This window comes from Tarenaya hassleriana, unplaced genomic scaffold, assembly GCF_000463585.1.
Source record: "Tarenaya hassleriana unplaced genomic scaffold, ASM46358v1 Cleome16, whole genome shotgun sequence".
In the NCBI taxonomy this organism is placed as follows: domain Eukaryota; kingdom Viridiplantae; phylum Streptophyta; class Magnoliopsida; order Brassicales; family Cleomaceae; genus Tarenaya; species Tarenaya hassleriana.
This window is the reverse complement of record NW_010965019.1, coordinates 167,815-179,365: the sequence shown is the minus strand read 5'-3', so window position 1 is coordinate 179,365 and position 11,551 is coordinate 167,815. Positions and strand designations below refer to the sequence as shown.

The following is an 11,551-nucleotide window of genomic DNA, read 5'->3' as shown; positions in this document are numbered from 1 at the left end:
CCCAAAGCCGATGCTCCAACTCACATTGGATTGGACGTACACGATGAGTGTCAGCGACACCATCTGAGCGAATGTGAATGTGAAGAAATACCAGTTGAAGAAACTGTTTATTCCACGCTTACCCGCTTTCGTGTTCGGATCAAATTGATCGGCTCCAAAGGGCAAATTGCACGGCCGGATGCCGCCCGCTCCAATCACAAGCAGGATCATAGCGAACCCGAGAAACGCTATCTGCCCACCCGTTGGCCCTTTGCACACGCTTCCGAGCTCTTTAGCACATTTCGCGGGATGGAGTATATGAATAATTGCGGTCAGATCCATCGCAATCGAGCCCTTCACACGAAAAGCAGCGATTTAGAGGCGAGATCACGAGAAAATGGAAATGGGATAAAGGATCATAGACAAGGAAGAGGATTCGTTACGAGGAAACAAGCGATCATTGCGAAGCTAAGAGTCTTGTAGCGGCCGAAGTAAGTGTCGCAGAGAAAGGCGGCGATGATGGTTCCGAAATTGCTGGTGCCGCCGTAAATGTTGACGGCCTTCGCAGCGGTGATGCTCTTCATGTTGAACACTGTCGACAGGTATATGACGAGATTCGACGAGCTTCCGACTATTCCAAGCTTCTCAAATGTTTCATTTCCTGTCCGAAAAGAGAAAAAAAAAAACCCAGAAAGAAAATTCAATCTGTCAGATAAAGACACAACCTTTTTGGAGTGAGTCAGATATGATTCATGGGTTTCTCAACACACATGAACTCTGGGTTTTTTTTTTCATCAATAATTTGTTCGTTTCAAGATTCAAAATCTTGTTTAAAGGGAATCTATGGGGTTTCACAACAGAGATGAAAAAAAAAACCCAAGAAACATCAATAAAAATCAAATATAATAGAGCACAAAAAATCAGCGTATAGATTTTACCGATGATGAAGGGCATGACTTTCCATCCTCTGTACACAACCTTGGGCTCATCCTCTGCATTGTTCTTCACTTTTTTCTCCACCTCCATTGCTCTGTTTTTTCTTCCTCTCTCTCTCTCTCTCTCTCTCTTTTTAATTTATGGAATCTATCATGATTATGTTGCAGCAATTGTGTGTGTGTGTGTATATATATATATGAATATGTACAGTGGAAAATGTGGAAGATTGCATTATAACAAAAAAAAAAAAAAGGTGAACTAGAAATACCAAAGCGTCCTCTCGTGTGAGGATTCTTTTCCCCAAAAGCTTAAAAAAAAATATATATATATATACTAAAGGCTTAGCGGAGATGGGAGTTGGTGAGGTGATTACCAAAAAAACAATTATGAAAACAAATTCTTTTAGATTCTTTATAATTAATTACAATTGATTATTGAAGGAAATGTGCTCTGCTTCCTTCCTTTTGTGGAGGATAATATATTTTTTTTCATAATACGCCATTGTGATTCTCCATAATTTCGAATGGCCTCTCATCATGGCTAAGGAATTTATCCTCAACTTACTCCACATGCATTTCTCATGAATGTATATAATACGTCAATGTGATTCTCATTTCTCCATATCGATTTTTTTTTTCCAATTTTCAATTTTATTTTGTCCCATTTTATACATGTTTTTAGAGAATATTGTACAGAATTATCATTTTTTTTAAAAAATTGTAGTAAAAAAAAGGTGTCCTGTCCAGCAAACAAGATGCCTGTTTCCAACCTTGCTGCCATGGAGGCAATTTTAATGATTTTACATATAATTCTCCCAATGATTTATATTTTGTAAATTGTTTTCATTTAAAAGTAATTACTTTTATAAAAGTTTATGTTCAATGAATGATAAAACTTAACCTAGTTTAGAAAATTATCTAATCAATTTAAAACTAAGTTGATTATGGATTATTCAATTTACTTTTGATTTGTAAAATATCTCAACTAAAGCAACCACATATAATTTTAACATCTAATCTTTCTCTTAATTCTGAAATTGACTTTAAGATATTATTTTTCCTTTTTCTTTGTGGCATCAAAATATTACCGTTCCAAGTATTAACGTATTTAAGGGAGATTAACATATTAAATATTCAACTTTATTTAAAATTTTAAACTAAATACTAATTTTTTTAATTCCATAAAATAATATAAATTATAACGAAAGTTATATAAAAAAATTGAACTATTCAAAAGTTTCCAAATCTTAAATTCTGTACTAATGGTAACTAACACAATTAAATTTTTTTAACATAGTGATGACGTGGCACGCCATATTATACACCATTTCATATTAAAATTAATAATAAAAATTAAAATAATAAAATAATGAAAACAGGATGATAAAAATATAATAAAATAAATATATATGTAATTATTTTATATTATTTTATTTTTTATCATTCATTGATATTTTTATTTTTTTTATTTATTTTATTTTTTCTTTTTATCATTTTATCTTTTAATTTAATTATGATGTGGTGTATGACGTGGCGTGTAATGTCATCGCTATGTCATCGAAATTTAAAGGTCGTGAAGGAAGACCTAAAAAAACGTATAATTGGAATTATATTCGCTATGTAAATAGAGTTTTTGAATTTTTCAAGGAAGCGATGGAGGACCTCCAAAAAAAATAAAAGGTATGGAGCTAAAGAGAGATATCATATCATTGAAATTAATAGTTTCTTTTTAATATATAAAATCTTATTTGAATTATATTTTATTTAAGTGATTAAATACAATTAATTAACTGTGATTAAAATTCAATTGAATTAAAAATAATTGAACTCTTTTAGAAAGAAAATCATTTAGTTCTAATTAATTCTAAATATAAAATAAATGCAAAAGGTAAAAATAAGTCAATATTGATTAAAAAAATTAAAATAAAATATAAATTCGGAAAAAAAATCCAAAACTGAATTTATATATAAGCATGGGAGAAATCATTGCACCGAAAAGCAAATTTTAACGAAAAAGTTAGATGAGTTGTCTTATAGAGTCAGTCTAAAACACTAACAACCTTATTATATTTTTTTTTGCGGGATATTGAATTTTTCCAAATTGCAATAAGAAAATTATTCAGAAAATTAATATAAAATATAGACTTTGATTGGCACCAAATACAACTTTTAATTTTAGCGATTACCACAGATAAATAATTTAAAATTATATGATAAAATAAAATTATTTTTCATAATAATAATAATAACATTATTATTATGGAGAACGACTCCAGACGTCATTTTATGGAAACATACAACAAACATATCTTCGCTATGGACTTGACCGTCGTAAAGTTTATCGACGACAGTCACGACACATGGCCCCACAATTTGTTGGAACCTTTTTTTTATAAACTTAATTATTAATAATAATATATAAGTATTAAAACAATATAATTATTGTGTATTATCAATAGATAAAATTTTATTTTCTATTATCAATTTAAAATCTTTATTAAATAAATTAAAGATATATTTCATAAAGTTTACTTAAATATATAAATATATAGAACCGTTAAAAACTAAAAATTTATTAAAAATCATAATTACTAAAGGAAATTATTAAAATTATATTTACAAATATAGATACTTTACTTATTTACTTTTTTAAAAAAAAATATGTATACAGTTTGTTTTATTTTTTCTATTTTTAAATTATAATTATTATATTAATATTTTAACACCTTTTTTAAATTATTTAAATATTTTTAATTTAATATTTTTATAATAAACGTTTTATGTTATAGGGGGTTAAAAATATTCTAATCTTTAGGTTTAATTCGCAATTAAAGAAGGAATCTAGTTGATCAAATAGTCTTGTTTGCTTTGTTATTTATTTTGATTAAATGATTAGTATTTATATCTCGTTGAAACATTTTTTTTCATTAATGTTTCTAGATATCAAAACTTTTTAAAACTTTTTTAAGAAAAATTCTCATAAATATAATGAACTTTATGATATATATCATAAAAATACATCAATTATTAATTTGATATTATACTAATCAGATTTTTTTAGAAAATTTAATTAAGAGTTTAGTTGATCAATTTAAAATTTTTAAAATGATTAATGGTTTCGGTGAACACTTTTTATTACCAAATAAAAGTTTAAGATAAATATGAAAGTTTTAAAAATAAAGGATAATTTAATTAGAATTTTGTTTTTTTTTATTTTGCAACCTTCTTTTTTTTTTCTATTTTATCTTCGCTCTCCCCTTTCCACTCACGCACACCCACCTCGACCCCAAGCGATACGAGAAGGGCTTATGGTTATTGGTTGAGTTTTAAAAATGTAACCCCAACTCATCAGTGATTCGGGAAGAGTTATAATTATTTGTTTTGTTTTTTAAAATGGTTTTAACCTAAGTGTGAAAGGTATTGAGTGGTCTTAGAATATGAAGTTAATTTAAAAGATTAAACAAAAAAAAGTTAAAGAAAAAATCATGAATCAACAAAATGAAATCTTGTTTGGCTTGAATGTTGATTGTTGTTATTTTCTATCTGATTGTCTATGGTGGATACAGAGGCGATATTAATAGTTATGAAACCTCACTTAGCTATTCACATATGTCACCTTTAATTTTTTTCATAGGTGAAAGTGAATCAAATCATGTTATGAGACTCGATAGTTGCGAGAACTATGAAGATTTAGATTTTAATTTATGAGTTTAGAATTTTATGATAATGAATTTCGTTATTTAAGATTTTCGCTGTTGACATTAGATGTCATGATTTAATCTTGAATAAATTAGATTTTTTTTAGAATCCAAATGACGATTCAACCGATCTGTTATATCAGATTTTGAGATTTCCGTATGCCGACTCGACTGGATTGCCCTATGCATGCGATGTGTATAGAAAGAATTGATGGTTGTTGTCTGATGATTTCTTCTTCGGACTGGTTGTGATTGTTTTAATAAACGATTGAGTAGTTGTTATATGTATCATAGTCTGTATATATATGTATATATATAATTGCCTATTGTTTGAGTATTTTCAATGAGTGAGGTTTCCGACTTACATCCGAATCACTCATTTACACGTACCTTAAAACATTGTTATACAACGTTTCAATTAAGAGAACCGTGAGGGAATCGCAACGGAAGAATGACCATGTGCACGTTTGAGATGGAAGCTTCTCGAAGGGGATCGCAACTAGCGTGGAGATGCAGCCGATGTTGGATAGAGCCGTGAAAACTCAAGACTTTACAAATTCTGGTTTTATGTGATTGGTAATGTAGTCTTAGGGATTTCGTATTTCTCAACATTGGATATTACCATTATTTATATTTATTTTTGTTGCAAATTAATACAAAATAAAGTTTTAATTTTCGCGCATCTTAAATATCGTATTTTATGTGTGAATGTTCATGTGGTACAACTCTATTTATACAATACGGATGGACGTCACACGATGAAAACGATAACTGCTTTAGTTAGTGGGCTAGAGTGATATAAAGGAATATAATTCAATTTAAATTTGATTCAAATTAAATTTTATTAGGACTAATTGAATTCGGTTGGACTTACCGATCCACTACTAAAAGTTATGCCATGAGAAAAGAAATCTCCTAATGTCACATCTCATGCCAGTGGAAAAACATGTTACATTGATGTGATTTTGGAACTTCTTGCATGATATGATACGAATTAGCTTTTTAGTATATTGATGGTTGCAACAAAAATAAAAATTCATGCACATAATAATGACACTATTTAAGATTTTTTTTTACAAAAAAAGACACTCTTTAAAAATTTAGGTAAAAAAATTTAAACATAAATATATTTAATATAGTGTGTAAATTAGAACTGATTTAATTTTCTAAATATATTAAATCTGTCCACTGAAACTATCAAAACATGTGAGATTTTTAGTTTGATTAAAGTTCTTGAAATTGTGAATAATTTCAATATTATTGAGTTCGAAAAAAAATAAACTTCCATACACTTTTTGGGGATAAAAACATGTTGAAATACAGGAATAGCATTAATCAGCTTTCACTATGAAATTACATTTATTTATCGAGTGTATTAATTTATAATATTTGGTGAGAAACAAATTATCAAATTATATAACATTTCTTCTATGGTCGAAAAAAAGTAAGAAATATTTTGTGTGTGTGTCTCAAACATTTTTGGGGCACTGTACGATTTAATAATTTATGCATACTATTTAAATGAATTTTTACGCATCACCTAAACTTATTTACCATTCTACAAAAAACAAATTACCATTCATGTTCATTGTATTGTTGTTCTTTTATATATGTTTTCACAATTTTGTAGTGTAAAATACGTTTTTAAATAAAAATTATCCAATCAAAACCGGACAGCTCTACTCATTTAGTATTGATATTATTTAAACTTCATAAATTCATCGTCGCAGGAATGATGATTGATGAGGATTGTCCATTGAGTGTACATGGGAAATGACGTCACCATTCCTCATACTCTGCGTCAGCATTTCCAAGGACCTTCCCACGTTCTTCTGTCCAAAAGTGAAAAATATATTCGAACTAAAAAGAGCTTTTTAACCATATCATGCGATTGTCATATCATGGATGCCGACAGCTCACCAGAAGACCCTTATACTGTTCTTGGTAAAAATTCGAATTTTTTAATTCTAAAAAAATTTATATAGTAATTTTGATTTATTTAATTTTAGCTTGAATTTAAGTCGTTTAAAAGGAATATTATTATTTTTTCTTGAATTTAATTTAGATTCACTAATTAAAAAAGGTTATAAATAATTTGATCTAGATATTATTATAAATTATTCGATTAGTGTCATTTCATTTTTCATATTCGGGATTTCAACTTTTTTTAGATGCTTTTCCGTTGATTAGTCAAAAGTGCTCTTCATATTCCACTAGGTAGCTATATAAATCAGCGCGTCACAAAAAGGATTATTGATTGGTTTAATTCTTTGGACCTCCAACCCTATGTATATATATTTGTTATGGGTGGAAAGACGATTAGGTTCGGTTATTTTGATATTTAAAAATTAATAAATAAACAATTATGTAATTTTATTCTGTTTGGTTCGGTTATAATTTGTTGAGTATAATTTTATCCAATTAAAATTATAATCAAATAAGATTTCGGTTCGAATTTGATTATAATATTATGAAGTACAGTTCATTTCATTATTCCCTAAAAAATATTCATTTTTTTAACATATAATTTCTTTTGTGTCGTGTTATTTCTATAAAATAAATATCTAAACTATAAAATAAATAAGAAAAATTACATATAAATACTTAAATTTTTACAAAATTTTTAAATAAATACTTGAACTATAAAATTCTCAAATAAATATCTGAATTTTTTAAAACTTTCACATAACTACCCAAACATTTAAAAATTTGACTAATAAAAAAATATTCGTTGACGACTAAATCATCAATTATCCACGGATTTCGTTATAAATTTAACACCGGTAAATAAATTTCATTACGTTTGGTCGGGTGTTAACACCAAGTAAAAATTTGACAAAGTACCATTATCAAAATCTACAAAAATGACACTTCATTGAATTTTTATTGGTTCTGTTTTATTTGGAAAAACTACAAATAAAGAAAGAGAAAATGTTTGTAAAGAATTGGTTCTGTTTTATTTGGTTAGATTATTGTTTCCAAAAACTACAAATAAAGAAAGAGAAAATGTTTGTAAACAAAATTAGATGCGTCTTTGACAAAAAAAAAAAAATAGATGTGGAGAGTGGGATTTGAACCCACGCCCTTTCGGACCAGAACCTTAATCTGGCGCCTTAGACCAACTCGGCCATCTCCACTTCGAGGTTCCAAATTTAGATTAACTTATTTTTTTTTATCCTTGACAAATATTTCGGGCGATAGCAGTCATATTTAGTCTTGTTCTTCGAATCCCAGTCTTTCTTTCTTTCTTTTTCTTTGAATTTTATGGGTTTCCGAGGGCTTCTATAGGATGATTCTGCAGCTACTATCATGAAATATTTTGGACTGGGCAAATATTCAATAAATCATCGATGGTTTCTGCAAGCAAAGGTATATTAGTGTCTGGTGAATTATTTTTGCATACAACACACAAACACATGCAACAGAGACATATTTCCAAATTACACATTTCACATGGCACTATGTCCGCAAATCTTCATCCTCAAGACGAAGTTACAGCCCGTTCTAGACGCCCCTGCCTGTAGTTCCGCATACGCTTCACAAACATGTCGTGAGGCGGCGCGACTTCCTTGAACTCGGGAAGCTCTCTCACGCGTTCCACCCTCGAGAACGTGACCGGAGTTTCCACCGGATCAATGATCTCTACGCCGAGCGCTTCGCTGTAGGCTTCGTGAACTCCCAAAGTCGAAACGAGTATTATATCAACAAGTGCTGAATCGTTTCCTCCGACTTCACTTGAATCTTGATCCATTGAGAAATGCGTCTTGAGTCCTTCCTCAAGGACCCTGATCCTCCCTCGAGTCTCCTTCACAGCCTCCGCCTGAGCCTCGCCCTCTCTGGACATGACTTTGCCCGTGGACTCGAACAACTTCTCACATACAATTATCGTAACAACACTTTGTTACTACGTTAAAAATCGATTCTTTTGGCATATATATATAGAAAACGTTCTAAATATGAATACCTGTTGGGTAATGTAGCTGACCCAGAACCGGACTTGAGCCCTCCCATAGGGATCATCTGGTAACAATCGCGGAGAATTCTTCCACGTTTCGTCGATATACTCAAGAATCACGAGAGATTCAGCGATCGGTTTACCGTTGTGGACGAGGACCGGGACCTTCTTGTGGACGGGGTTGAGCTGAAGGAGGGATTGGCTCTTGGTCTGAAGGTCTTCTTCGATGTATTCGTAGGGTATGCCCTTAAGTTTAAGGGCGATTTCGACCCATCTGGAGTATGTACTTGCCCACATTCCATGTAGAATCACTCTGTCGCTCTTCTCCATTTTTCAACTCTTCTCCTTTTTTTGTTTCTCCTGTTCTTCTCGATTTGGGGGTTTGGCTGTTGTCCAAACCTTATCTATAGAGCCCATGTTCAGACAAAACGGGACTCAATTATGGATGATGGATTGCCTTGTCCATCAAGCACATTGTGGGGCATATAGCTATCTACGTTTGACTTTGACCGTATACATATGCTTTTTTTATGGCATGAAGCATTTTCTTATTGTATTATAAAATATTACATTATTTAGACACTGTGTTGCTGTTTTCGACCAATGGAAATCTCCCCATTTGGTCAACAGGAAAACTCTTCCAACTTAAACTAAAATCTCTTATTATGACATCTAATATGACAAACCAAAAGAATTCAGATATGTTCCAAGCTTAGGGTTTGACAGAATTTCAAGCTAATGTTACAGATTCATTACACTATATATATATAACTAACAATTATTTTGCATCGATTTCGATTTTGCTAATATGTGATATTAAAAGAAGTTTTTTTTTTCATGTAAATAATACGTTATGTTTCCTTGTTCGAGTATATTTAATATTCTCTCTCTCTCTCTCTATATATATATATAAATGAGATATCGTTTAAAAAAATAAAAATAAAAATAAAAATGAGATATCGACATTGATGTAGTATTGGGGAATTAAAACTAGAAATCAAGTGAAGGGTCAGAACAAATGTGTTTGGGCCGATAATGGGCTGGCTTTGTATGTTGGGCTTGTTCCGAATCTAAACCTAATGGGTTGATTCGATGAAAAATTAAGGGGAGATTTACCTCGAATCAGATGGGATTAAGCCCTTTTGATTTTCAGAGATTCTCGGCGCCATGGTCGTGTTATTTTTAATATATATATATATATATATATCCTCTTTCTGGTTGATTTTGAATTTTTAACTGAAAACAATTAATGAAAAAGATTGGACTAGTTTTCCTTTCTTCGGGAAAACTAAAGTAATGGAATTTATTTTTCCTCAAATTATTAAAACTTTAATTTATCTTTCCTATAAAAATGGAAAGAAGCGTGAAAAAAAAAAATGGAAAAGATTCGATTTACAACTATGAGACGATCTCTGCTTGCTTAATCAAACAAAACTGATCCACCGATATATTAAAAAAGGTGATAAATTGTACAAATCGATAAAAAGAAAAGGAAATAAGAGATGAATTTCCTTAACGGTGTGAGTCTCTCTAATCTTAACCAGAGAAGGAATATGGAAAAACCCTAGTAATTTATAAATAGCCGCATACCTCTAATTAAGTCTTTGTTCGTTCATTCTTCCTGTGACAGATACGCCATGGATTCTCCTGTGACATTCTCGTACGGGTTGGATCGTCGTCCGAATCAGGACTTCTCATGCTGGGTGCTAAGCTTCAAGGGCGTCGACATCCTCAGCCGCCAAACCCTTCTCCCCGACGGTGATTCCTTCAGTCTTCCCGACGAAACCACCGAAGCTTTCAGAGCCTCCGCGTCTCTTTCCGAACCGATGAACCACAACGCAATCGTCGAAATCGTCAGCGGCCTTCAAAACGCAGACGCAGCAGGGGTTTCAACGCGTAACGCCTCGTCCTACAGCGGCGAATTCTTCCTCATCACGGCCCACTTTCGCATGTTTGGCGTCCCAAAGGAACTCTACACCGAGGTCTTGAAAGAGATCAGTGACTACGTGAGACGGAATCCGCGAGTAACGGGAGGAGCGATCGAGGTCGAGGTTTGGAGGGTAAGATCAGAGACGGTGCAGCTAGATGAAGATCCCGAAGTCGATGCTTACGTCGAGAGTATGTTTCCGGGGATCTTGTCTTCTCGGGAACCCGTCCCTGCCGATTCCTCCGCCATCGATTCGCTCGGAACCGTCAGATTTACTCGGGAATGCGCGATCTGCGTGCAGGATTTCGCAGAAGGTTCGATGATCACTAGATTGCCTTGCGATCACACGTTTCATGGAGATTGCATCAAAACCTGGTTGCAGATCAATCGCGAGTGCCCTCTCTGTCGTAAGCCGGTTTGTTAAGATCTCGAACACTTTAGTTTTGTCGGAAGTTGAAAACTCAGAAACATTCTTGCGAAGTTTTTTTGTTTTTTGGGTCATTGACGAATCTTACGAATGTTCGGATTGTATATTTTTTTTTATTTGAATATATGAAGATGCGATTTTTAGATTTGATAGTCATCCTTTTAACAAGGTTTTATCTTTTTATAGCACTATTTTATTTCTGTTAAATATTTATTTAACTCTAATAGTCATTCTTAGTGAGGTTCGATACACCACAGCTTAATTTCAGATGATTAATTATAATAACGAGAGACCTTAAAAAGCTTTTATTACTGCTTCTATCTACTCAGTCATACGATGTTGTTTCTAATCACAACAAATGTTGTTGTTTGATTGATTTCTGGCGATTCTTCTTTCATCGTATCTGTTATTTGTCTGTCTGCCTTGGGAATAATGGGCTTCTTGCGATGGATTATACAAAATGTGAACATATCCTTGTTTTGGGCCCCAAAATCCCTAAACAACGAAAATAGAAATAGCCATTCTTAGCTTGCATTAAATTAATTGCAAATCTTGTAATTGTAATTTGTAATCTGTAAACAAACTGTAAATGAATCCCTAAACAAGGAAAGAGGAATCGGAGAGCGTCTA

General features: G+C 31.8%; 3 protein-coding genes and 1 non-coding gene across 4 annotated transcripts in view; 1 reads left to right on the top strand and 3 right to left on the bottom strand.

Annotated features, from left to right (window-relative positions):
- Positions 1–1,113, bottom strand: part of LOC104809213 (protein NRT1/ PTR FAMILY 2.9-like) — a 2,874-nt gene extending 1,761 nt beyond the window's left edge. Inside the window, exons 1-3 of the mRNA XM_010535110.1 lie at positions 918–1,113; positions 423–640; positions 5–333 (exon numbers count right to left, since the gene is read on the bottom strand). Coding sequence (XP_010533412.1) covers positions 5–333; positions 423–640; positions 918–1,005 — 635 coding nt within the window. The 5' untranslated portion in view covers positions 1,006–1,113. The remainder of the gene's footprint in view (positions 1–4; positions 334–422; positions 641–917) is intronic.
- Positions 1,114–7,668: 6,555 nt separating this feature from the next.
- TRNAL-AAG lies at positions 7,669–7,749 on the bottom strand. The gene has a single exon. It is a non-coding gene; the product is annotated as a tRNA-Leu (tRNA).
- Positions 7,750–7,945: 196 nt separating this feature from the next.
- On the bottom strand, positions 7,946–8,959 carry LOC104809212 (glutathione S-transferase U10). Its single transcript, XM_010535109.1, has 2 exons — positions 8,577–8,959; positions 7,946–8,480 (listed from the first exon to the last, which is right to left on the bottom strand). Exons 1-2 carry the CDS (start codon positions 8,895–8,897, stop codon positions 8,094–8,096), a joined length of 708 nt encoding a protein of 235 aa, XP_010533411.1. The 5' UTR covers positions 8,898–8,959; the 3' UTR covers positions 7,946–8,093.
- A 1,186-nt stretch (positions 8,960–10,145) lies between these two features.
- On the top strand, positions 10,146–11,036 carry LOC104809211 (E3 ubiquitin ligase BIG BROTHER-related-like). Its single transcript, XM_010535108.1, has one exon. The coding sequence runs from the start codon at positions 10,205–10,207 to the stop codon at positions 10,916–10,918; it is 714 nt and encodes a 237-aa protein (XP_010533410.1). The 5' UTR covers positions 10,146–10,204; the 3' UTR covers positions 10,919–11,036.
- Positions 11,037–11,551: the final 515 nt, after the last annotated feature.

Excerpts from the sequence above, each read along its gene's own strand:
- LOC104809212 (XM_010535109.1), bottom strand. The coding sequence starts at position 8,897 with ATGGAGAAGAGCGACAGAGTGATTCTACATGGAATGTGGGCAAGTACA. Across the intron at positions 8,481-8,576 it reads TCAGCTACATTACCCAACAG|TTGTTCGAGTCCACGGGCAA; the intron begins GTATTCATATTT and ends GTATGTGAGAAG.
- LOC104809211 (XM_010535108.1), top strand. The coding sequence starts at position 10,205 with ATGGATTCTCCTGTGACATTCTCGTACGGGTTGGATCGTCGTCCGAAT.